Source organism: Zootoca vivipara, chromosome 10 (assembly GCF_965207765.1).
Source record: "Zootoca vivipara chromosome 10, rZooViv2.hap1.1, whole genome shotgun sequence".
Lineage (NCBI taxonomy): Eukaryota > Metazoa > Chordata > Lepidosauria > Squamata > Lacertidae > Zootoca > Zootoca vivipara.
This window is the reverse complement of record NC_142593.1, coordinates 20,773,683-20,800,570: the sequence shown is the minus strand read 5'-3', so window position 1 is coordinate 20,800,570 and position 26,888 is coordinate 20,773,683. Positions and strand designations below refer to the sequence as shown.

The 26,888-nt window shown below is 41.8% G+C and overlaps 1 protein-coding gene, 1 long non-coding RNA gene and 1 pseudogene across 3 annotated transcripts in view; 2 read left to right on the top strand and 1 right to left on the bottom strand.

The window, feature by feature from the left end:
• The first annotated feature begins 6,361 nt into the window (after nt 1-6,361).
• LOC148684393 (uncharacterized) lies at nt 6,362-13,645 on the top strand (annotated as a pseudogene). The gene is made up of 4 exons (XR_015946103.1): nt 6,362-6,832; nt 8,008-8,038; nt 9,149-9,271; nt 12,175-13,645. The product of XR_015946103.1 is annotated as an uncharacterized LOC148684393 (transcript).
• LOC148684394 (uncharacterized) lies at nt 8,478-9,266 on the bottom strand. The gene is made up of 2 exons (XR_015946104.1): nt 8,919-9,266; nt 8,478-8,804 (listed from the first exon to the last, which is right to left on the bottom strand). It is a non-coding gene; the product is annotated as an uncharacterized LOC148684394 (long non-coding RNA).
• Nucleotides 13,646-16,778: 3,133 nt separating the features above from the next.
• Nucleotides 16,779-26,888, top strand: part of WDR36 (WD repeat domain 36) — a 34,942-nt gene continuing 24,832 nt past the window's right edge. Inside the window, exons 1-8 of the mRNA XM_035100018.3 lie at nt 16,779-17,063; nt 19,974-20,001; nt 20,539-20,639; nt 21,301-21,418; nt 21,521-21,653; nt 22,466-22,520; nt 24,826-24,958; nt 25,395-25,570. Coding sequence (XP_034955909.3) covers nt 16,899-17,063; nt 19,974-20,001; nt 20,539-20,639; nt 21,301-21,418; nt 21,521-21,653; nt 22,466-22,520; nt 24,826-24,958; nt 25,395-25,570 — 909 coding nt within the window. The 5' untranslated portion in view covers nt 16,779-16,898. The remainder of the gene's footprint in view (nt 17,064-19,973; nt 20,002-20,538; nt 20,640-21,300; nt 21,419-21,520; nt 21,654-22,465; nt 22,521-24,825; nt 24,959-25,394; nt 25,571-26,888) is intronic.

Sequence of the window (26,888 nt, the reverse complement as noted above, 5' to 3'; positions counted from 1 at the left end):
TGGGCACCCCAATTTAAGAAGGAGGTTGACAAGCTGGAACATGTGCAGAGGAGGGCAACCAAGGTGATAAATGGTTGGGAAACCTAGCATTATGAGGAAATGTTGAGGGAGTTGGATATGTTTAGCCTGGAGAAGAGAAGATTGAGAGGTGATGTGATAGCCTTCTTCAAATAGCTGAAGGCTGTCACATGGAAGATGAAACAAACTTGCTTTCTGCTGCTCCAGAAAGCAGGTCTTGATTAGGATTCAAATTACAAGAAAGGAGATTCTAAACATTAGGAAGAACTTTTTAATGTTAAGACCTGTTTGACAGTGGAACAGACTGCCTTGGAAGGTCGTAGACTTTCTGTCACTGGCGCTTTCTTTAACAAAGGTTGGATGATCGATTGTCAGGGAATATTTAGCTGTGATTCTTTCATTGCAGGGCCTGGAAACTCTACAATGATTCTATGAACATATGCTTGAATTTATTTGATCACTTATTTCAGCTACCGGTAATGTCAAAATACATGAATTTCCCCTTAGTTTCATTTTATTCATCCTCCTTAAACATTACACAAAGGGTTTCTTTCCAGCCTTACATTCTTGCATTCTAATAATTAACAAAATAAGTCCATCTCTCAGCTTCCATAATCTTCCTTCTCTCCCTTGGACCAATACAGTCAGGCTATTCATCATTGATAGTTCTGGGCTTTTCAGTGACCATTTTCAGTTTGTTGGGATTAGCTGACATTTCCATTTCCTAGCCCACACAATTTTTTTATGCTGTCAACAACTATGTAACCAATGGTTTCAAATCCAAAGGAATGTTCTCCTTAGTCAGACGAAACATGATGAATTTTGGATTAAACTCAAAGTATTCCCAATCATAACAGAAATACTAATCACTTCTAGAAATTAAACCCAATTCCACTACATATGCAAGATGTCCACATTCTCCGCCAAACATTTCCAGTATTTAAACCTAGTTCATTAAACCTTGTATGGTGTCAGTGCTTTTAACTCTTTATTCAAAGAAACCAAACCAGTGCAGGCCTAGTGATCTCAACAACTCTTCCCTGTATGTCTTGCTCCAGTGAGGCAACTGTGAGGTCTCTGCCTTCCTACCACTGTCTTCCCCAAGCAGTTGAAAACGAGTCTGTGCACAACCAGCATCTGTTCTGTTATTTTCATTTCTCTACGTGTTCTAGGAGACCGGGGAGAGGGGAGCTGGTCGCAGCAAATGAGGAAGACTCCCTGGATTCTTCAGCAGCCTGTCACAACTCTGCTTCTTGGCCCCACTCATCTCCAGCCTCTGCTGCAGCCTCAGATTCTGAAATGCTCTCTGCCATAGCCTCTTCCTGCTCACTCAGCCCTGATACCTCTTCTGGTTCTGACCTCTCCTCCTCCCAGTCTGCTTCTTTCCCCCCTCTGACCACTCATCATTGTCCCACCACCAATCCCCTGGCTCTGAGTCTTCTTCTCCTGGGGGGTTCCTCAGCTGGTGCCTCCCACTCCTCCTCTGCATCCAGCCAGTCCATAGCACTTAGATTTTTGTTGTTGTTTAGTCGTTTAGTCGTGTCCGACTCTTCGTGACCCCATGGACCATAGCACGCCAGGCACTCCTGTCTTGCACTGCCTCCCGCAGTTTGGTCAAACTCATGTTCGTAGCTTCGAGAACACTGTCCAACCATCTTGTCCTCTGTCGTCCCCTTCTCCTAGTGCCCTCAATCTTTCCCAACATCAGGGTCTTTTCCAAGGATTCTTCTCTTCTCATGAGGTGGCCAAAGTATTGGAGCCTCAGCTTCACGATCTGTCCTTCCAGGGAGCACTCAGGGCTGATTTCCTTAAGAATGGATAGGTTTGATCTTCTTGCAGTCCATGGGACTCTCAAGAGTCTCCTCCAGCACCACAATTCAAAAGCATCTATTCTTCGGCGATCAGCCTTCTTTATGGTCCAGCTCTCACTTCCATACATCACTACTGGAAAAACCATAGCTTTAACTATACGGACCTTTGCCAGCAAGGTGATGTCTCTGCTTTTTAAGATGCTGTCTAGGTTTGTCATTGCTTTTCTCCCAAGAAGCAGGCGTCTTTTAATTTCGTGACTGCTGTCACCATCTGCAGTGATCAAGGAGCCCAAGAAGGTGAAATCTCTCACTGCCTCCATTTCTTCCCCTTCTATTTGCCAAGAGGTGATGGGACCAGTGGCCATGATCTTGGTTTTTTTGATGGTGAGCTTCAGACCATATTTTGCACTCTCCTCTTTCACCCTCATTAAAAGGTTCTTTAATTCCTCATCGCTTTCTGCCATCAAGGTTGTGTCATCTGCATATCTGAGGTTGTTGATATTTCTTCCGGCAATCTTAATTCCGGCTAGGGATTCATCTAGTCCAGCCTTTCGCATGATGAATTCTGCATATAAGTTAAATAAGCAGGGAGACAATATACAACCTTTCGTACTCCTTCCCCAATTTTGAACCACTCAGTTGTTCCATATCCAGTTCTAACTTTAGCTTCTTGTCCCACATAGACCATCATACTAATAATTTATACTGAACCACTTATACTGTAACTGGTATATTTCAACCACTGCTATTCGGTGTCAGGCTGCTGCCAGTGACTTCCACACCTGGTTGCTCAGGAGCGTACAAAGACAAGGAATGTCCTTATTGTCCACTTTTTATTCAATTTACTGAGAGAGGCTACAAAACCCAGCCTCTTGGATAATGGTGTTGCCCCGAGTGAATCTCCACCCCCACCCCTGTCTCTCCCATGTCCTCATTTGTCAAGCTCAATGTCTCTCCTACAGGTGCTGAGAAGTGCCCTCTGTCTTTGAGCTCTTTGCTCTCCTGCTTTCAAGGTTTGTCGGGTTCTGGGAGAGGGGGGGGTCAGGAATGCTTTCTGAAGACACTGTGTCCATCAGCTGTCGCCCCCCTGGTGCTTCAACTTCCTCCTCCTCTCCCATTATTTCCCAACTTTCCTCCTCATCTGCTTCTGAGCTGTGACCTCCCTCAAACCCCTGTTGTAATTCTGAACTATTTTCCTCTTCTCTGGAAGGGTCAGGCTGGGGAGGAAGTGTCCACTATTCCCCCTCTGCCCAGTCCCTGACATTCAGAGGTTGTTCCCCCAATTCTCTTTCCTGCATCATGGTAGCATTCCCCCCCCCCCAAAAAAACAAGTCACTTTGGCTTGTCCTCTGCTATTTTCTCCCACAATGTATCTTTTGGTTTTCATCATGCTGAAGCCAAAACCTCAGCCAAGTTAACAAATGTTTCATGATAAATTCTTAAATTCTCTGTTGGTTTTGGGGCCCACATAGTACTTGCGTCATTTCTGGTATGTTTATCTTGTACAATGAAACAGTCCAAAATTTTCTGCTAAAAACCACTGACAGTGCAATTTAAATTACGTTAAAATGAACACCTCACCCATACAAAAATATGGGTAAGGTGTTCATTTAACTGAATTTACCCTAGTCAGCAAAGACAAAACATTTTTATTCCACTATTCCACTATTCAGTATCAGCCTTTATATCTTGAATAACTAACTCTTCGGTAAAATAATAGTCACCATATTTTCTTCCCTAGTTTGGCCTGCTTGTATATATACAATACTCACTGGAGAATGTTTTGAGACAGCTTTTTCATCTATATTTCCATATACCTAAATCATATAATCTTAAAGATGTAAATATATAGTTGTTGCAGAATATGGATTATTATGATTCATGGAGTTACAGGTGTAAACCTTTATAGTATGAGATACAAATCTCCATACATCCACTAAGCCGATTTAACCATAATTTTAAAAACCCTTGAAATCTGGTTAATATTTACTTCTCTTACTGTAGAGTTGTCCACATAGCAGTCCAACACAGAGTTAAAACCTCCTGCAAGGATTAATTCCCCTTCCCTAAACTTTTCACTCTCTGACCAATTTCAGGGGAGTGGAATCCTGCTGTGAAAAATTGGGGGCATATTCAACTACTATTGTCATTCCCTTATATCCTTCTACCATCCCTTCTTGATATTTCAGAAACCAATTGTATTGTCATATTCCTGTGCCTGTAATAGACCTACTCCCTAGCAGGACTTGTATTAAGCCAAAACTTGCTGGAACTCAGTTCCGACACCTTCTCAAGTGGGTACCCAGGGGTGTAGGAAGATAGGGGCAGTGGGGGCAGGCCGCCCCAAGCGGCAGGCTCCAAGGGGCGCCATCGTGGGCGCCCGCCCTGCTCCCAAAATGCGCACTCTGCCCCCAGAATGGCGTGTCACGCCCCTCCGGGAGGCGCACTACGCCCCCGGAACGCGTGCCACGGTCCTCTGGGAGGCGCGCCCCACCCTCGGAACATGTGTTACGCCCCTCCGGGAGGTGCGCCGTGCCCCTGGGAGGTGTGCCACGGCCCTCCAGGAGGCTCGCCACGGCCCTGGAACGCACGCCCCACCCCCGGAACGTGCCCTGCCCCTCCAGGAGGCGCCCCCCCGCCCCCAGAACGGGCGCCAGCCCCACCCCCACCCCTGGTGCCGGAGCATGAAGCTCTGCCACTGTGGGTACCATTGCCATTATAAGAGAACAAGGGAGGTGTTCATGGTGAGTTCCAGAACCTCTTTTTCTAGAAAAATAGTACTGTTCCCTAGAATGATAGCCATGACACTTAACATAATTTATTCAGTAAGAACTCCTCTTTTACAGCAGTATATTGTTGCATGCCATCCCAACCTCCAAGTGGTGTGAGATTCCAGGGGTTCCATGCGCTTACCCAGAGTTCGTGTTTCCTTTGGAATGAGGCCCAGCGGAGACTGCAGTGTCTTTAGGCTATACGGCTTATTTACACATATATACAACTGAGCCTACGATGGACAGGTTCACAGCATTAACACCTTGCTTCCCCCACAACTGCAGCCTTCAATCTGAGCATTGCTCTGTTTCTCTGGCTCTCTAGCTTTCCGACTCTCTGCTCTCAACTCGGACTTTGTCTTTTTAACTACCCAAGAGTTGGGGGAGTTGGTCCCTAAAGAGATCTCTGTTAACTCACCCATCCTTGATGGTCTGAGCTGTCTCCCCTCTGTCAGTCATGCTAGTGTGGCTAGCCTTGAGTTAAAGAGCAAACTAGCAGGTGGAGTGTGTTGTCATGAAGACCATAGCTGTCAAGTTTTCCCTTTTCTTGCGAGGAAGCCTATTCAGCATAAGGGAATTTCCCTTTAAAAAAGGGGAGAACTTGACAGCTATGATGAAGACTGATTTGTGTAGCAAACACAGCAAGAGCAGCAGCTATTAATCACATCTGAGAGTGCCTGGTGGTGTGCCATTGTGGTGGTGGTGCTTTTGGAGAGGCATCCTTCATTAGCTAGTGAAAGGGGAAAGTCTCCATCCGCTTGAAACATGGCTAACATATGCGATGCTTATTGATGTTTATAATTGAACTGAAGTAACCCTATTGAAGGCTGATTGCCAAAGAATTGATGCTTTTGAATTATGGTGCTGGAGGAGACTCTTGAGAGTCCCATGGACTACGAGAAGATCAAACCTATCCATTCTTAAGGAAATCAGCCCTGAGTGCTCACTGGAAGGACAGATCCTGAAGCTGAGGCTCCAATACTGGCATGCTCTGGTCCATGGGGTGACGAAGAATCGGACACGACTAAATGACTAAACAACAACAACAACCTATTGATAGATACGGCTAACTGGAATAAATAGGTAAATAACTGATTAGGTAGTGCAGGGTTGTGCTACTGTTTGCAGGAGTTTGTTTTGTGATAAAAACATGCACAATTTGCATGGAAGTGTAATAAATGTTCTTAGTTGACACTTTTTGTAGATAATTTTATCTTTTTGTAATTATTCTGTAATACTGCTCTACTTGTTTGCCTTCCTGGTTTCTAGTTAATTTCTTAAGAAAGATATGGTATATTGACCACTAATAGACACATGCAAAGCTGGATGCAATATTTTGAAGAACATTAAGGTACATTTTAAAGAAGCACATAGGAAAATGTTAGAAACCACGTGCTAAGTGATCACACAAGAATGTAGTAAAATGATTGATTCAGTGGCAAAGTGAACTTTGAACCCACTTTCAACAGGAAAATCCAAAATGAGTAATAGTTGATGCAAATGACAGGCTTGTTTGTGTGCAGTTTTACTCTAATTTATGTAGGTTTCATTATGGTGTAAGGATGCCTAGCTTTTTTTTTTAAGTTAGTGATGTAATTCAGCAATATATGCTTAGATCCTGAGGGAATATTTTTTAAAATAGTCTGATCTAAATGTTTGATAAGATTCCTAGGTTGGGAGTGTTTTTCATAGGGTTCCCCCCACCCCCATCTCCTTCTTTGGAAATTTGTAATGGGAATGTCTGTCTTTCTTATTTACAGACAGGTAATCCTCTCAATCTGACCTCCTTGGAATGGGGAAACAACTTTGGCAAAAAGGTAAATATATAGGGAGACACCAAGGCAAGGAACTCGGAAGCAAAAGCCTGTTCTCTAGGAACATCATGGGTAAATATATGGACTTGCTTTTCTAGTGCTTTAGCCCTAGCCCTCAGAGCACCAATTCATTCATCCCTCCATCCCTCTCTAATAAGCTTTTAGTGCCTGATATTTTAGTTCAATTTACCTGCCGAAAGAGCATCATGATACAGCTTTTAATGTTTTGCAACTTCCTTACAGGCTCTTCCAAGGTTATTTTCTTTTTTCAATGCACTGCCTTTGCACATTTGTCTTCCTACATCATTGGAGCTTACAATTTTACCAGATGTAACCACATGGATATCATCAGAAACTACCGGAGTCTGCTCCAGGTATTGTATAGCATTGCACTAAAATGCATTTGATTGTATAGTGTGTGTGAGAGAGAGCGGGGGGAGTTTGATGGTAGAATATCTAGTGTTAGGCAAGCTATGTAATTGTAAATCAAAAGGCAGAAACATATTAAAGATTGTAGAGTTCTGAACTTCAGGTTGTATTTTCAGAAGAACAGAACTACACCTCTACTCTCAAACAGACCGGAATAGGATTTCCTATTATGAAGTGAAACTGTATTGATCAATTCTTAATAAATTAGGCTGCAATCCTACACTCACTTACCTAAGATAACTGGTTTACTTTTGATTAGACTTGTTTATATAGATCTGCACTGTGAAACTATAATGCTCAAATGTAGTAAGTTTATTTTTGTAGGGACACAGAAAATTTTGGATGGCTGAAAACAGATCCCTCACTCCCTAACCCGGAAATGTAGTTTGAGCTTACGTATGTTTACTTAGAAGTAAGTCATATGAATTGAGCACAGGATTGCAGCCTAACAGCTCAATCTTACATATATAATTACTTGGAAATAAGTCTCATCAGTACCCAAGGGACTTATTCCCTAATTAACAAGTATGGAATTTGAGGAACTAAAGCATTCAGTTGTAGTATGTTGAATTTCTTACATTTTCTAACCTGTTCAGTAAGCATTTTTTAAAAAAAACAACAACTCACCTCTAATTTCTTTCAGATAGATATTCAGATTATCTTGAAGGGAGACAACAATAAAATAAAGGTTTGTTTTCTTTTGTACCTTTTTCTCTCCTACCCCCTCAAAAATTGGATCAAATTTATAGTGGACATTCTATGGGTGCAATGTTGTAATGTGAGCATTTTGCAATGTGTGTGTGTTTGTGTAATATCCAATGGAACCTACTGTTCTGAGAAAGCATTTGAATGGGGGGGGGGAAGCAGGGAATTGTTTCTGGAGAAGAAGGGCATGTGCATTGTATTCACAATTTAATAGAAGTGATAACTATTAATAAATTGATTCTGATTACATCTTATCATTTAATTAATTATTAATAATTTTGAGCTAAAAGATATTAGAAGGCTCCCTATGACTTAGATTGCCAGGAAAGTTTCGTATTTTAGGGTGAAGTTATGTGTCTGTAAACTTTTATAATGTGCATGCAAAATCATCTCTTTTTAAAGTCTACTTTAAGGCTGTTCCAAATGCCAAATTTGGTCTATTGTTTCTCTCCAGCCCAGTCACATTAATAATTGCTGCCCAGAGCTGCAGGTGAGTAGTTCTCTATGTTTAGCTTGCAAATCTAATACCGTATTGTGTTTTATGGCAACCTGGAGGGCATGATGGCAAAGTGGAAGATGACACTGCTAACCCTAGAGACTCCACACACATACAGTATTTGTTGCTTTCTTCTCCTTCCAACTATGCCTCAAGGCACAATAGATGTTGAAAGTTACAGGTAGGTAGCCGTGTTGGTCTGCCGTAGTCGAAACAAAATTAAAAAATTCCTTCCGGTAGCACCTTAGAGACTAAATTTGTTATTGGTATGCACACGAAAGGTGCTACTGGAAGGAATTTTTTTATGTTGAAAGTATTTATATTCGTTGAGTGAAAAGTCTGAAGGGTTGCAGCAAGTGCCAGACCTGATCTATCTGGTTCAGTATTAAAGTCCCCATCAAACATTTTTTTAAAAAAAATAATAATCTCAAAATAATCTTAAAAGCATGAGATTTATAATGAATCAGAGAGATCTTCCCTCCTTGCACTCTCAATGAGATAGAGCAGAAGATACAGAAACAGGGAAATTCCAGAGTTCAGCAGCATGGCGTTTTCCTTTCACGAAGGTAAAAGCATAGCCTTATGAAAGTCTAGCCTTCTTCACTGGTCCGTCTGGTTCCATATCGTCCTCATACTGACGGGCAGCTGCACCTGGAATCCTCTGCAGGAAAAACACGTGCTCCATCCTTTGTGATTCCAGTTAGGTAAACCAAGCCATTATCTTTAAGTATCCTGATTAGCTTCGCACCTCGATGGTCCCCTAAGAACAGGAATAATACCTGAGCAGTAAATGCGAGCTTCAGAAACGGGGGGAAATGGTCTACAATTTCTCCGCATTCCCTAAGCATCCCCTCCTTTCCCGGAAACCGCCGACCTCTTCCTGCACCTGCAGAATGACGCGCCCTCGACGCCGTCTCTTCCAATGCGCGCCGGGGAAGGACCCCTCTCTCTCTCTCTGCAATTGTTTGCGGGATCTGCACCCAGGGCGCGGACGGGAGGCGGTGCTGGCTCGCAGCTACGAGCCGTTTCCCTTCTTCAGACAAGGCGTTGCGTCACTAACGTGCCAAGTTTTCTCCCTTTTGCTTTCTCTCTTGCCGCCGGAAGCCCCGGGGAGCAATGCTGGCTTGCATCCACAACTTTACGAAATCGTGCGTCGCCAAGCAGCACCTAGTTCTCTGGAACGGCACTGTTGCGCTCCTGGAGGGAAACTGCGACGGCTACTCCGAGGTAAGAACGGGGGACGGGACACACACACACACAGAGAGAGAGAGAGAGAGAGAGAGACAGACAGACAGACAGACACACACACACCCCGCTTGGGGCAAGCAGGTGTGCGGGGCTGCAGTTTGCGCTCCTTAGCGCTGGGTTTCTTCGCAGTTTTCCCCTGCTAGACGGCACTTGGCACCGGACCGGGCTTTGGCTGGAGCTTAAGTTCTAACCCGAGAGGTGCGGGGGCGCAAGGCTTGCGTGGAAGTGACGGTGTGTGATCTAGGAGTCCTGCTTCCTAATCCCAGATGGAAAGGGAATAGTTGTGGTGAGGGAGAAAAAAAGAACCTCTCGCTTTTCAAAGATGCTTACAGGCGTTAGGGCCGAGCCCTGGCGGAACTGATGCCAATCGTGGAAATAAAGTACACAGAAATATGCTAACGCACGTTTGCTCATGCATGATCCGGCTATTGCCTTGGGCAAATACACTGCGGTGGAGGAGCGTTAAACCCTTCCAGGGACAATCACGCAACAGCACAGACCACTTTTTTAAATCTAGTGTGCTTGGTGTTCTATAATTTTTGCTTTGATCAATTGCTAATTCTTAGATTGCTCTTTTTAAAAATGCAAGTGTATGTATGCTTTTGATACACTCACACAGGAGTGCCAGCTTGGTCCTGCATCCGTGGGTGCCATGCAGTGTGCATGGCCCTGGCTGGCACCAAAATTTGTGGCTGCCTGGCCCCTTCACATGGGAAATTTTGTGGGTGATCAAGCAACCTGGGTGTTGGCACCTATTCACTCACATCATTGTGAGTGAATAGCTTATGGTTTTATTTACCCATTAGATAAGTAGGTTTTACAAATCCCCTTGTTTCGGGGAAAGTTTCCGCTTTTAAAGTCAAAAGTGACTGTGTTGGATTTGGGGGACAATGGTCCATTTACATATCCGACTGAGTTTGATAGCAATCTGCTCATTGTTCCCAATCAGTTTCAAAAGCACTTACAGCTTGCTAGTCAGTTCTAGGGCACAGCACTGTGGGTATGTAGACATTTTACCTCTTTGTGGTGATTAGCACACACATGTACCCAGTCTATGTGAAATCATCCATTCCTACATTTCCTCTTTTGGATGCTTCCTTGGTTTCATTCTTCCTCTCATAATCTCCCCTGAACATTTGGTTAGCTGGATGATAGCATGCTCCCAGTACTAAATTATCACCACCACCCACAACAATTAAGTCGAGAAGCCCCTTTTGGAATTTCTAGATTGCTGAACTCAGTGCCCTCTAGACTCAACACCACTGTTTCATCCGTGTATTGATACTATGCTACTGCGCCTTTCTAAATCCTGTAGCATTCCAGAGAAAGCTACCTTGAAAGTCCTGGCTGACAACATTCTCTCTAGTAATGTAAATTTTACTTCCAGAACCTTCATTGGTGCCAACATGCTACACAAACACTGCTTCCTCCCCAGCTGTGTTGCTCAAGTGGCTTCCTAATGTTGAGCATCACAGCTGGTTACTGAGAAGGAGGAAGCAAGCAGCTTAATGTAGTGTGGTTGTGTGGAGGGAACCTTGGATTGGCTTCACTGCTGCGCCCAAACCATGCTGAGCTCCTGGCTGCCTTCTCCCTCTTGGTAATTGGCAGTGTTGCTCACCAATGGAAAGCCAGGTGAACAATTCCACCTTGCTAACTACAGTACTGCTGTTTGCAAACCAGGGTAACATTCTTTGCATCTGATGAACACCTGAGCACATTGCCTTGTAAATGCTTAGAAGCCTATTTTGGCAATGTGATATAAATTAATGAATAATTACAGGTAGGTAGCCGTGTTGGTCTGAGTCGAAACAAAATCAAAAAATTCCTTCAGTAGCACCTTAAATACCAACTAAGTTTTTATTTTGGTATGAGCTTTCGTGTGTATCTGATGAAGTGTGAATTTTTTTATTAATGAATAATGATTATGAAAACTTAGGCCATAATAAAACTGGTAGTCTTTAAAGTGCCACAGGGACGCGGGTGGTGCTGTGATCTAAACCACAGAGCCTAGGGCTTGCTGATCGGAAGGTTGGCAGTTCGAATCCCCGCAATGGGGTGAGCTCCCGTTGCTCGGTCCCACCTCCTGCCCACCTAGCTGTTCGAAAGCATGTCAAGTGCAAGTAGATAAATAGGTACTACTCTGGCGGGAAGGTAAACGGTGTTTCTGTGCGCTGCTCTGGTTCGCCAGAAGCGGCTTAGTCATGCTGGCCACATGACCCAGAAGCTGTCTGCGGACAAACGTCAGCTCCCTAGGCCAGTAAAGTGAGATGAGCGTCGCAACCCCAGAGTCGTCTGCGACTGGATTTAATGGTCAGGGGTACCTTTACCTTTTAAGGTGCCCCAAGGGTCATTGTGTTCATCTTGGTGGAAAAGTCATGTACAAACTTGACAGCAATCTCCTTCACTTCATTTCCCCTCTTCTTTGTTCAGTGAATGTACATTGAAGTGTAAAGGACTTGAGATGTCTTTTTTTTTTCTGTATACTGTACTGTATATTAGCCACCAGAAAGAATAGTACAAACCATAGTTGAATAGCCATTAGTAGAAAAAGTTTGTAACATAGAAACTGTGACAAAGTTGATATATATAATTTTATATCCAGGGAGAGAAGAATGTGCTGCTTACTCAATGTTTTATTCAATTAACAATAAACCGACAGAGGGATAATATCAATTAAGGTTCAAAGAGAAACTGATAGAGCAATCCTGTAATTCCAGTATACCATCAATCATTACTGAATGAAAAAGAAATTAGCACTCCCTGGATCCAGTTCTACTTGCTCACTAAGAACTGAGTGTGAACCAAAGTGGCTGAGATTTTCGAAGAATTACATTTGTCATTAAAAATGAGAAATTAATACTGTATGATTTATTGCCCAACAGAACAATGGATCTCAGAATGTTGAAGTCAGATTTCAGAACTCCCCAAAGTGTATCCGCCAGAGAAAAAAGAAATGTGGGAATCACACATCCAAGGAACTTGAGGAAATGTGGAACGCCTATATGCGGATTAGAAATGTCAATACATCACCTTGAGTGAACGGATCACTACTATGCAAGCTTTCAGACTTTATGCATTATAAAGGTTTATTTTTTTAAATGCTGTTAATTTATTCTTTGTGAACATTTCAAACTGAGTTGTTGTTTTTATAGACAGCATACATTTTACAAGGCTTACATTTGATGGTGTTAATTATTTTATAGTAATACCTCAAACAATAAATTAATGGCTAGGTTCAAGGTCCTTGTATCAATGTGCAAAGCCCTTAACAATGTGAGTTCAGGGTACCTGAGCCATTACATTCCAGCTTGATTGCTGAGATCTACTGGAGCAATGCTAAAATTCCTTCAGTAGCACCTTAAAGACCAACTAAGTTTTTATTTTGGTATGAGCTTTCGTGTGCATGCACACTTCTTCAGATACACTTGAAACAGAAGTCAGACCCTTATGTATATACAGAGGGTGGGGTGGGGGGGTTGGAATGGGTGATGGGCTGATGGGAGTGGTAAACCTGTAGATGGCTGTTAACGACTGCTGATGACTGCAATTGGTCGTGCGGGGAAAAAGTAAGGGCTGAGGCGCTAAAGAAAGCTTGATCATGCATAATGAGATAAGATTCCAATGTCTTTGTTCATCCCAGGTGGCTCCATGGTTTTAGGCTTGGTAATGAGTTCCAATTCAGCAAAGGTGCTACTGAAGGAATTTTTTTATTTTGCTTCGACTCAGACCAACACGGCTACCTACCTGTAACTGGAGCAATGCTGTTACCTTTACCCATGTGTGAATGAGGTCCAAATGATATCTATGAGAAATTGAGCATTTACCACAGCTGGAATGCCCTGCCAATAGAAATTTTCCAAGCACTGTTGTTACCCATTTTTAGATGTCTTTTGATAACTTATTGTAAGAACAACCAATTTAGTGGGATAACTTTTATGTGAGTGTCCAGCTCCTTATGATTTTGTTTTTTGCTTTTAGATTTACCTCATGTTTGTGGTTTTATATTTGCTGTACTGTACACTGCTTGTATGTTTTCTGTATGAGTCAAAGGTCTATATTTTTATAAATAAAAATGCTTTGATGGAATGTTTTGCAATGTACAGTACATTGAGTTGTGAACAATCTTGTGCAATTTGTGTCAGGGCATAAGCAAATGCACTTTGCCTGTAGTTACCTTTTTAAAACCAGCTTCTTCCCACTGAAGGCAAAACAAATAAACAAATTTACAGGTTAGTCTTTATGATCAAACAGTGGACATCAGCACAAAACAGTCATAGCTGCCAAGTTGTCCCTTTTCTCACGAGGAAGCCTATTCAGCATAAGGGAATTTCCCTTAAAAAAAGGGATAACTTGGCAGCTATGGAAACAGTGTGCTTTGAATAGAGCTTCTGCTTAGATGCCTAAATCCAGCACTGAGCTTAGTAGTAGTATTCTCCATGCTACATGACTTGGTGCATGTGATCAAATTATTACTATTATTAACTGTTATTCCTGCATTGAAGGGGGTTAGACTAGATGACCCTTGGTATCCCGTCCAACTCAACTATTCTTTTTTTTTTGCCGTTGTTGTTGTTGTTGTTGTTACATTTGTCAGTTTCTTTATACAACGTCTCAAAACAATTTAACAAGATAAAATGCAATAAATAAAAGCCATTTTAAAAAATTAAAAAATGTAAAACAATGAACAATGCAAAATGAATAAAATGTTCATCCAACAATTTATTAAGGATAAGTCCTACTCACCCCATTAAAAGATGAACATTAATTACCAAAGTCTCAGTGAACAAAAAGATTCCAAGATCAAAGACTGACAATGATGGTGCCGGGCACATCTTTCCACAGAGATCGTTCCACATATGGGGTAAGCACGAGATAAAAGCCCTACTGTATTTATGGCCACCCTCCACAACTCATTTAAAGAGGGGCACGTGGAGAAAGACCTCTAGTGAAGCCCACAGGATGCAGATTGGTTCATATGGGGAGATTCGGTCCTGAGCCATGTAGGGCTTTAAACCAGTAGAGTGGTACCTTAGTTCTCAAATGCCTGGGTTCTCAAACACCTTGGTTCTCAAACGGTGAAAACCCGGAAGTAAGTGTTCTGGTTTTCAAAGGCTTTTCAGAAGCCAAACGTCCAATGCGGCTGTCAGCTAACAATTCCGGGGCGCCTGGACCAATCAGAAGCGGCGCCTTGGTTTTTGAACATTTCAGAAGTCAAACGGACTTCCGGAATGGATTAAGTTTGGCGCTTTTGTCTTTGCTATTTGTTTTGCGTTTTTGTTTTTGAGGCTTTTTCAGTTAATTTGTTTTTTTGACTGTGTGGAGCTCAGTTCAGCTACTGCTTGATTGATTGTGTGACTGCGGAAATGGATAAAATCCACACACACCCAATCCAAACAATGACTATCATCAGTGCAGGTACCGGTAAGAAAAAAAGAATTTTTAATTTTTATCATCTGCAACACTGTCATATTTTTTTTATAGTACAGTACATTGATTATTGCTTTCATTTTATGGATCAATGGTCCCGTTGGATAGTAAAATTCATGTTAAATTGCTGTTTTAGGGGTTGTTTTTAAAAGTCTGGAACGGATTAATCCGTTTTGCATTCCTTTCTATGGGAAAGTGTGCCTTGGTTTTGGAACGCTTTGCTTTTGGAATGGACTTCCGGAACGGATTAAATTTGAGAACCAAGGTACCACTGTACTTTGAATTGAGCCTAATAGATAGCATATGCAGTCAGACCAGAGTTGATGCTATATATCCACACTTTCTGGCCCCATTCAATAATCTAGCCTCTGAATTCTGCACTAGCTGTAGTTTCTGAACTATATTGGGTATCCAGGATTGACTGACTGATTGATCCCTGTGTTGGTACGCACATATATGAGAATTTGGAGAATATGCACTCCTATCCCCCAGCGTAGAGACATTTTGCAGTTTTTATGACCCATCATAATAATCTTTCCCTATATTTCTGATGTTCAGGCTGTGAATGCCATTGCTTATGTAGCCAAAATGGCAACATCTAAGGTGGGAGACACCGAAACTTGTGAAAATACAGAAAAGGACAGGGAAAACTGCAAACAATCCAGTAAGGACTGAGTAAGTTCAGTGTCCACTGAATGCTCCCTTGACTGTTGGGGTGGTGGTGGTGGTATGGAAAACTGGAGGTGGGAAGCAAAGGAGTGGCGGGAATCCTGAACAAAACAGAATGCCAGACAGCTCCACTGGCATGTGACTAAATCCATACACCATCTGGTTGCAGATTGCCCTAGATTGTAGCTAGTGCATTGTATCCAACTAAATTGTGTGCCTTATAACAGACAACGGGGAATTGGTAAAGATGGCATTCATAGGGCAGTGTGGACCCTTAGGGCCTGTTTTCACCAAACTGGTCCTTTGTTTGAGGTGGAGGCTGGCGAGAGTTCCCCACAGGCCCTCCAAATGTCCCTATTTTCCAGGTAAACTCCTGGATATACAGAAGCCGTCCCGGTTTCTGATTTGATCCCAGTATATCCCACTTTATCCTTAGGATGTCCCTATTTTCATCAGAGAAATGTTGGGAGAGTGCAGAATAGGGCATCCCTATTTTCATCAGAGAAATGTTGGGGTGTCCCTATTTTCATCAGAGGGTATGAGGTCGACAACAAAAGGAATTGCCATGATCGTTTCTATGAACCTGAGACCTCTGGGTAAATAGGGCAGTATATAAATTCAAAATCAATCAATCAATGGCAAGCTCCCCCACAATATTACAACCCCCAAGTTTCTTAGAGGAAAAGTCACAGCAGTTTAAAATGGCATAAAACCTATTCTATGCTCATAAGTACATATTGACTCAGTAATCAATGGGCTGCATTATTCCATAGCTGCCAAGTTTTCCCTTTTCTCGCGAGGAAGCCTATTCAGCATAAGGGAAAATCCCTTAAAAAGGGGATAACTTGGCAGCTATGATTATTCTAATGAAAGACAGATAAAACTCAGTGGAAAGACTGAATGGTCATTTTCAGGGCCAGATTAAGGTTTGATGAGACCCTAAACTACTCAAGGTAATGGGGCCCTTTATATGTCCAGCTGTCATTTGTCAGCAACAAATTGTCGCTCGCTGGTTTTTTGTGTTGAATATATGCTATATGGTAATTTATGGACCTGTAACAGGTATCTAAAGCCATTTGCACATAACAAAATATGTACATCATAGGAGCCTACATAACATAAAACACTGTTACTGCATGTAGGTTTTATTTGTTTTTTATCTTATATTTTGGAAATGTACATTTTTGGTGCCCCCGAGGGAGTGGGGCCCTACGCTATAGCTTGTTTAGCTTATACGTAAATGACTTCTTCTTTTTCCTGTTCTTTATTGGCAAAGCCATCGGTACCCAAACAGAATGTGGTGCTCCGTGGTGGCGCGAAGAGGGGACCGGTGGGAACTAAAGTGTCAAGCGCATATGATACCAAGCCGAGCCACTTTTGCGAACGCACACCCGGCCGGAAGCCACGGAGGACGCCTGGTTTGTCCGCGCAGAGCACGCGCAGCAGGGAACGTGGTCGGGGCGGTTGGTGATCGCGTGTCGGTGGTCGTCGTCCCCCGCGAAGGAAGGCGATGTCGTCGGAGGGCAGCACCCGCGTGGAGGGCAGCGCTCTGTTCGCGGGCTTCCGCGCGCTCGGCCTCTTCTCCAACCACTTGGCGCACGTGGTGCGCTTCCACCGCCGCCACCGGGAGTTCTACCTGGTCACCGCGGTGGGGAAGAGCTTCCACACTTACAACGTGAGTCCGACCTCATCCCCCGCACTGCCGGGACTTGGCACCCCCGGCCACGGGGTGTACCTTTCGTGTTTAAACCTGCTTGCTGCGTGCAGAAAGCAGCCTTAAGTGTGGGGAGAGGGGGGCGGGGTCGAGGGGCATGAATTGAACATGCTTTCCTTAAACCCCCACCCCAGCCCACCCCATTCGTCGAGAGGCTGGAAGAGTTGCAGGTTGTTGTTTGTTTGTTTAGACCGCCCGTGGTTCCCAAAGTGGGGCACACGCCCCACAGAGGGGGGGGGATTTGATTTTTAAGGGCTGGGGGGGGGCAATTCGAGAAAGAGTTATTAACAGTTAATGGTGGCCTTTTAGGCTTCACGTGAATAGGAGCTCACTTTTTGAACAATAAGAATTATACTGGTAATGTATGTCACTGGGTGTAATGTGCGCATCAGGGTTTTAGAGATGCTTAGATGGGGCATGGCCAAAAAAAAAAAAAGGTTGGGAAACACTGGTTTAGAGCCAGGCAACTTTAGTTCAGCTATACAGAAGCTTAAAAAACGAGAGTTTCTTGGTCACCCAATGAAATGGGTTTTATAGATGGTTAGGTGGGGCATGGCAAAAAAGAAAAAAAGGTTGGGAAACACTGGTTTAGAGCCAGACAACTGAGTTCAGCTATACAGAAGCTTAAAAAACGAGAGTTTCTTGGTCACCCAATGAAATGGGTTTTAGAGATGGTTAGGTGGGGAATGGCCAAAAAAAAGGTTGGGAAACACTGGTTTAGAGCCAAACAACTGAGTTCGGCTATACAGGAAGCTTAAAAATTGAGGAGAGTTTCTTTGTCACCCAATGCCTATTTACCTTATGGGGTTCACAGCCACTAAATGTGGCAGTCCTTATTCTAGGTGGCTTCATAAGAGAATTGGAAACTTCCAAGCAAAGCCTTGAATGAGGGAGATTTGTAAAGGAAACAGTTATTCATTTTTACATTTGCATCCTACCTTTCCTCTTAAGAAGCTCGAGGTGGCTTCCCATAGTTCTTCCCCCTCCCCATTTTACCTTTATGACTGCCCTGTAAGGTAGGCTACACTAAGCAGCTGCATGTGACCTAAGGTCACCCAATGAGCTTCGTGATTCAGTGGGGTGCACACCCAGTGCATTTTGCCTGCTTCAGGTGTGAAAGGATTTTGTTCTACTTGTAGTAGTTCACTCAGCAAACAACTTTATGGAAGGTTAGACAAAATCATAAAGGAGAGAAGTGTGAAAGTGGTTATGATTACATGGAACCTCCATGTTTGGATGCTGCATATCTCTTTAATATCCGATACAAAGGACAAACCACAGTGAAAGGCTGTTTCCTCATGCCATTCTTCATTAGCAACCTGAAATGTACAAAGAAAGAGCGTCTCAAAGCACCAAAATTCTGACACACAAAAGGTGGCAAACATATTCCCTTAGTCCTCGAAGTGTTCCAAGCTAAACCCCTAGCACAGTTATTATATGGGGCTCACATTTGGACTGGCACTTACCTTGGTTCTACGGAAGCTGTCCAATCAAAAGTTCTTAAGGCAAACTTTTTCTGTACCACCCTGTGTTCCAAATGCATCATTGCGCCTAGAGGCTAATCTTCCATCAGTAGAATTATGGATCTGGCATAGGACACTTAACTTTTGGCTTTGCCTAAACTCAAATTCCCCCCCCCCCCCGGTCTAATATCCCTAGTGCTGAAAGATTGTCACAAGAGTGCCTGGTCTAAAATTGTCTATCAAAAACTTCACTCTTGTGGTTTATCACCACAACAGCTACTCACCTTGGGTTTTAGTAAAACAAACAGTCTAAGCTGTCAGTGCCCCAAATGATATTGAGCGTCAAGAACAACTTGGCCACAGTAAGGAAATTTTGCCCATGGTATGACAATTTCCCACATTCCCATTTCGACTCTCTGGCACCCTATCTGCATAACCTAGCAAAATATAGACATGCTTTTACCCTCGCAAGATTGAATGTACTGCTTATGTCCCTGTGGAGATGGCAGTACCGAATCAGTGGCGCAGTGCCTTTTGACTTGCACTTTTTATAAAGACTTGAGTAAGAGATTATCACCCCTCTTTTATTGTTAATTCTGGGTCGCCCAACCACTGCCACAGTGTCTTTTCTCTTGGCACTTTTCTCTGCTCTTTTCTCATGAGCAGATGACAGCAAAGGTTGCAAGGTTTTTAGCTGGGGCAATCAAAATAAGGTCCACTCTTTGACTGTTGATTCAGGACCGTAATGTGTATTTTATATAATGGACTTTTATTTCTGCTGTTTGTATATCACACTGTTCTTTTATTGCTATAGCCGCGATGGCTGACACAAATAAAGATTAATTCATTCATAGCAACTTGATGAACTTCCAATTTGGCTGTAATTTCTAAATGAAGAGGGAAGGAGTGGGAGTGAGAACATAAAGCCATCACTGAGAAAGGAAGAGAGAAACATGACTTGGATGTCTTCTGTTGTGCTACTCAATATAATCCTCATTTTCACATTCTTTGCAAAAGGAGTGGAGCTTGTGCTGTTGCATAACATTTGACTTGCAGCTATACAAAATAATTTATTCTATATCACTCAAGATAATCTTCATTTTCACATCCTTTCCAAAATGAATGGGACTGCAGCTGTTGTGTAACATAAAATGTTTTCATATCATGGTGCGTGTAAATCTGAAAGAGTGCGGCTGAATTTCATTAAAGTAAATGGGTGTTTTTCCACAGACTTAACAAGAGGCCAGTTCCATTACTATTATAACTTTTCTAACTACAGCAGTTATTTCATGAATAACTATGCCCATCTTCCATGCACATTAGTCTCTTTCTCCAGAAACGTTTATAGCTTGTCTAATAATTGTAATACTGAACTATTTTTCTAAAAAATATTATGCTTTTATTGCAGGTGAAGAAACTAGGCTTGGTTGCTGTTAGTAAGTATATTGTTCTATGTAGTGCATTTAATATGTGGTTAAGTTTTATATATTTCTTTACAAATTTTAAGTTACGGTGAATACTGTTTATGTACAAAAATCGTGCTAAAAGTTGTAAAATCCACTACAAAATGGAGTGTTTTGTACCCAAGTTTAATTGGACACCTGAGGCAGAAAAATCTCTTAACTGACTACTTGGGAGTAATAACAATAAATTAAAAAGTAACAATTTGTTGCCCTTCCACCATGCGCTGGAGGAACTTGTGTCCGAGTAAATTTTGTGTTTTAAGTCCTGCTTATCTTAGAGCATTCAAATGAATGTGCCTTCTGGCCATTCTTACTGATGGAGCACACAGTAAGTTGTGTGTTCTGGTTCTAAGCATGGGTCAACATTTTTGGTGTGCATTTCCAGTAGCAATTGATATTCACTATACTGCAGTGTTGAGGGAAATTCTCAATACATCACAATGTGTCTTCTTTGCTGCGTGTACTTTAAAACTGATAGAGCTTGCTCTTTTTGTTCCCCTTATCTTTTAGGCAATGCTTTGCCACAGGACATTACCTGTTTGGCAGCCGACAGAATGTTGGTCTTTGCATCTTACGGCAGTCTTCTCCATGCTTTTGCACGGAACAAAGAGGTTTGTATAATTATTAAGCAAGATATAGCAATTTGTGTCTGATCTTGAAAGTATTTAGGCTGCAAACCTATATCCACAAACCTGGGAGTAGCTGAAGTACACATAATTCTATAGAACTTGCTTTTGTGTATACATTTATATTCAGGATATGGGTGCTGTATTATTAATGTATGGGTGATTTGCCCCTGCATATCAGAGGTGGCTGGAGCTTAGTATGATGTTACAGTCAATATCTGGCTTACATTTGGAATTGTTTAAAATATCAATTCTGAAACTGGTACAGCTGGGATGTTGTATGGGTCATATTATGACTCTTGAATCTCATAGCTGCCAAGTTTTCCCTTTTCTCGCGAGGAAGCCTATTCAGCATAAGGGAATTTCCCTTTAAAAAAGGGGATAACTTGGCAGCTATGTTGAATCTAGTTTGGGCTGTATGTTATGCTTGTATTCTGCCTTTCCACCTAATTAATGTCAGGGAACCTGTGCCTCTCCTTTCATCCCTCACTATTGACCATGCTGGCTGGAACTGATCAGAATTGAAGTAATAACATCTGGAAGGCCACAGGTTTCCTATACCTGTGCTAAATAATGCTGAAGGCACTTAATGTCCAGATATGATTTCATACCTCTAAGGAAATAACTAAGATACTTTGAATTGCAGGTGGTTCACACTTACAAAGGTCACAGAGCAGATGTTCGCCTTGTACTGCCGTTTGGGGATCATTTGATTTCTGTTGATCGTGATAACATTCTCATTATTTGGGATGTACAGTCAGAAGGTAATATTTGACCCTTTTTAAAGTAATAACTATTCAGAGAACTAAAAACATTAAACATATTTGTAGCATATATGGCAGCTAATGCTCTGCTTTGTCTTGCAGAAGAATACTTGCAGATGAATTTTGATAAGACAGTGTTTGCTGTTTCTGCAATTATGCACCCAAGTACCTATTTGAATAAAATTCTTCTTGGTAGTGAACAAGGAAATCTACAGTTGTGGAATGTAAAATCCAAGTAAGAACATCTCTCTCTTCCCCTCCCCCTCCTTCCTGACCCATATTACAAACTACTTAGCCTGCTTATCAGTCATTTCCTCCCATAAAATGTGGAATTAATGCAGAGCGCTGGTGGATTGGACAATTTTCCAATGTTGTTTGATTCTAACAGACTAAAATGTAAATATGGCCATAAGTGAAACAATCACATGCTAATGGTTCTCAAACTAAAGCTATACTGAAGGGCTTGTTTAGCAACGAGCCTGTTCAAATTACTTAGGAAATAATTGAGAATATTTGAAGTGAGCATGAATTTTGTTTATGTTTCTAAAACAGTAGAAGGGTTACATAGTTTTGATCTAAAAATACAGGCCAAAGCCACGAGCACTATTTTCCTTGTTTAGTTTTATTTAAATGAGACTTGCACTGTGCACATATTGGTGACATTGACAAGTATTGTCTTTGGGGTGTCTCTGCATAGAGACAATGGCCCTGACAACTGTGAGAAGATTGAACCGCTGTAGCTGTCCTGTCCCAAGTTTCCCAATGTAGGCTCCTGGGTCTCTACCAAAAAGGAGCTCTCCCGAAGGGAATGCTATGAGGACAGAGGGGTCCTGGGGAAGTGGGAATTGGCTAAAATTGGGCAGAAGCACTTTGCATGAGTGGACTTTCCTCCTGGTCTTAGTTCTTGGGGCCTAAGACAATGCTAGTAGTATTCCCCCCTCAAAAAAAAAGCACCCCAAATGCTGGCTTTGTGTTTAACATCCATTCTGATGTAGTTTTGTTTCGTTGCATTAAAATTCACTAACCTCTTTCTCCCCCCCCCCCCAGCAAACTTTTATATACATTTCCCGGCTGGGGAGCAGGAGTAACAGTCCTTCAACAGGTAAGTGTGTGAATGTATAGAGCAGGCATGTCAAACCTGTGGCCCTCCAGATGTTTTGGCCTACAACTCCCATGATCCCTAGCTAGCAGGACCAGTGGTTGGGGAAGATGGGAATTGAAGTCCAAAACATCTGGAGGGCCACAGGTTTGACATGCCTGGTATAGAGGGTTTGATCCAGAGATCAGTCTGCAGAAGGTGGTGAGCAAAAAAATGAGCTTCCTGGCACCTCCTCTTCCTGCCAGTCTGCCCTTCTAAAAAGGTTTGGGGAACCCTGCTAAATCGTTTGGACCGAGGGGGAGGGTGATGGAAAATCAAGTGAAAACACCTTCTGTGAGTGGCAGCTCCAATTACCTTCTGCAGGCTTATCTCTGGTTTCAACCCAGCGGCAATTACATACTGTTCCTTGATAGTTAATTTCAGATTGCTTTATTAATGTTCTTTGCTAGATCAAATGGGTATAGCCCACAATGCTAAGTCTGTCCCTTAATTTCTAGTTCATATTAGCAGATCTACTACTACTTTTGCAGGATTCTGAATGACAGACTTTAGTAAGCAAAGTCAATGTACATGTCAGTACTCTTGAAAACACTGTATACATGGGCTGTATTATATTGCTAGTGGCGTTTGCAAAAATATATGTAGGGGATTTTTCTTTAAATAAATGAACCTAGCTCTTGCCGATCTGAAATTCATTCAAAAAGTCTATGCTAAAAATTAACACTAGAATAGAAATGGAAGATCGCATGCAGGCTTCAGTCTACACACCCTTATGTAGAAGTAAGTTCTGTTCCATTTAATGGATTTTTTTAAAAAATTAATGCAGTATGTTTGGGTTTAGACCAGGCATCCCCAACCTGTGGCCCTCCAGATGTTTTGGCCTACAACTCCCATGATCCCTAGCTAACAGGACCAGTGGTCAGGGATGATGGGAATTGTAGTCCAAAACATCTGGAGGGCCGAAGTTTGGGGATTCCTGGTTTAGACTGTTAAACCATGGTCCACAAATCTCATATTATTAAAATGTAGTAATCTTGGGACCATGTATTGTAGCTGGGTGTTTTTTTTTAAGAATTCAACCTGTATGGAGCTCATTACTTGTGCTCTGCTTCTAAACACTTATATTTGAACATAATTAGAATTGTGTCAGTGTCCCAAATTATATACTAGCAGGTTTTACCCAAGGCTGTAATCCTTGTTTGGAAGTAAGCCCCAGTGAGGTCAGTGCTAAATATATGCATCCAAAATTTGATTTCATCCAAACGTCCAATCTTAGGTGGAAGAGTTGTAATTAAAATGTTATCTGTACTGTGAGTGGTGTGGCCCTGAATGTATGTTCCCTTGCTGTGCATTCATATATTTGATATGGAAGACCATAAGGTTTGCACAAGCCTGTCAGAAAGGCTTGCAAGGTGTTGAAAACTGGACCTCGGTGTTAATACAGTAAGTTCTGTGGCCTGTTATAATCAAAGAGTGTGTTGGGTTAGAGGTAGAGGGTTGAATAATATGAAACAAGCAAACTTATGCTCATGGACCAAGACCTCTGAAAGACCCTCTGGAGTGGTGGGCTGTAGTTGGGAGGGGGAGTCAAATTAAATCTCTTCCTCCCACCCACGCTCCAAACTAGTGCAGAGTATGTGCACAGAGCACCATTGAGTCCAAGTGAAAGTTTGCTAAAGAGAGTATTGTTAGAGTATATTGGTCTACAGCTTCCGCAGCTTCTTTTGCCCTGGCGTCAGATGGTGAAACACGCTCCAAATAAAGATGTAAGTAGGTGTAAAAATGTGTAGAACTAATTTGTTTGCACTTCCTCCACAATGACAACATTTTGATGAAAGCTTACCAAACCTACTGTATCACCCGAAGTCTCTGATAGCCTCTCTTGCTGCTTCTGTGGAGGTTGAAGGAAACAGGAAACATCTTGGAGTTAGCATCTCACATAGTCTGAACTCTCCAGAGGCTCCTTCCATTTTGGAAATATTGGAAGATGACTGGGAAATATGCCATGGAATAGTGATTACATGCATCTCATTCTATTCAGTATGCAATAATAAAAATGCATGACAGTAAACAAGCTTTGAAATTGGAAAAGCATGGCCTTGATGCAGCAAGTTCATTCTTGTCTAGAAAGTAACAAAAGCCTAATGAGAATGAACTTGTGTGCTTTCTCAGAACTTGGTGATTTCATTCAGGTGTGCCCAGGAAAAGTTTCTAATGGAATCTCACCACACATTCTTAATAAGTCGTTTATGCTCTGTTGCAAAATATAAAAAGTTGCTGTTGTTTAATTGTATAACTTTCTTTGCAGGCCCCAGCAGTGGATGTCATTGCAGTAGGTCTTGTGTCTGGTCACATCATAGTGCACAATATAAAATTTGATGAAACGCTGATGAAATTCCAACAAGACTGGGGTCCCATAACAGCCATATCATTCCGTACAGGTACACTTCAGCACTTATTAGAAACCTCAGACATGAGTTAAAGCCTTAAGTTGAAATACAAATTTAAGTATAAGCTACTTGTCAACTGTGGCAAGCTATCATGAGGCCAGGACTGACATGTACAGGTAATTGGTCTTGCTGTAGTTGCATTCAGACAGTCCTCCAATCGATGGCTTGAAGATCACAGATGATTTTGAACATTCTATTCTCCCCTTGCATGCACAGTTTTAATGGAAATTTTTCTGGTCTAATCAAATGATAGTTTATTGTTATGTCTGAACAGGAAAAGTGTGGTGTGAGTGATTTAATCATTCACCCTCTCCCAATCTATTTTAATGTTAGTTGGCTTTCTTTCCCAGTTGTATACTCTTCAGCCTTATTTGTTTTACTTAAGGTATCTGTATTTATGTTTTGTTTATTTTCTGCATGTGATCAGATGGGCACCCAGTTATGGCTGCTGGAAGTCCTGTTGGGCATATTGGGTTGTGGGATCTAGAAGAAAATAAACTTCAGGGCCAGCTGAGAGATGCCCATTCTACAGCAATTTCTGGTATGTCGTTTGTCCAAGGGGAACCACTTCTTATTACCAATGGTTCGGACAATGCAATAAGGGTAAGTTCTGTGGCTTTAACTAAATTAATATTCCGTTTCCAAAGTCATTTTCCCAGCCCCTTCTGATGATCCCAAGATGATTCATGCACCTAGTCAAGTACTTTATTTTATTACGGTCATAGACCAGCATAAGCAAAACATCTAAATAAATAGCATAACAGTATGAATCTAAGCGAATAATTATTAAATAAATAGGAGCAAGAACCAAACGTAGATTTAAACATATACATAGAATACTTAATTACTTAATTCATGCACCTAGAAACACAATGTATACTACTCCTTTTTGTTCTTGGGAACAAAAATACTGTGTTTGTAGTTGTGGAAAACTATTCTGGGTAGAGCATCAAGTTTATTTTATGGTGTGTCCGTAAGATGCCCTCTTATGTTTGTTGTTGCATAATTAGGTTTCATTTGTTGAGAAACAGCAGGCAATCTGCACAGTTCTGCTAACTTTCAATGGAAAGCTATAACTCTCACTAGTCTGGTTGAGGATTTGAATGAGCAATCATGTACCCTTAAATCACTTCCTCCTTCCCTTCCTGTCCCCAATCTAGAACAGTCTTTTTACAAGTTTTCTTTTGACAAGAAAAGGCACATTTGTGCTCTTGGATAAAAATTTAAAAATCACTTACGGTAGTGTGCATTGTTCCCTGTTCTTATAAAAAACACAAAGATTAGGATCCAAGTACTTGCATTAGGAAATACTTCCTAAGGGACCAAAAGGAGCAAAAGTTCCAAAAGGAATGGAATAAATTTTTAGAGTATTTGAAGGAGCATGGTAAGATATGAAACGCCTGTAGGTCAACATTACAAAATACAACAGTTTAAAGTAACCTAAGTCAAAAACCCATGTTTAATTTGTAAGACAATCTGTGACGGGTATAACTTTAGAGAGCGCAAAACTGAATAAATGGAAGAACAAGTCTGAAAGAGAGAGAGGTGGAAGTCGACCACAAGAGGAGCAGAACAAAAATAATTACTGAAAGGGAAAGGGAACTGAAATAAACAAGTTAAAAACGAAGTTGATAAATTGTAACAATTCTTAGTTTATTTAAAAAATGACAAGACACATCTTGGAATTTCTATACTTTTTATTCAATCTTTTTTGTATTGAAATGTTTCTTTCCGATTCTTGCCGATGTATGTATAGAAAAAACAATAAAAAATGATTATGAAAAAGGAAATACTTCTTTGCTAAAATCAGGTATTCTGAAGCATGAAGTGTCTTTTTTTCCCAAAGTGGAAATTTTTGCAAAAATAATGGAGAAGGTTTAGTATGTCCTTGAATGAAACATGAGTGTGGCCACATACAGAG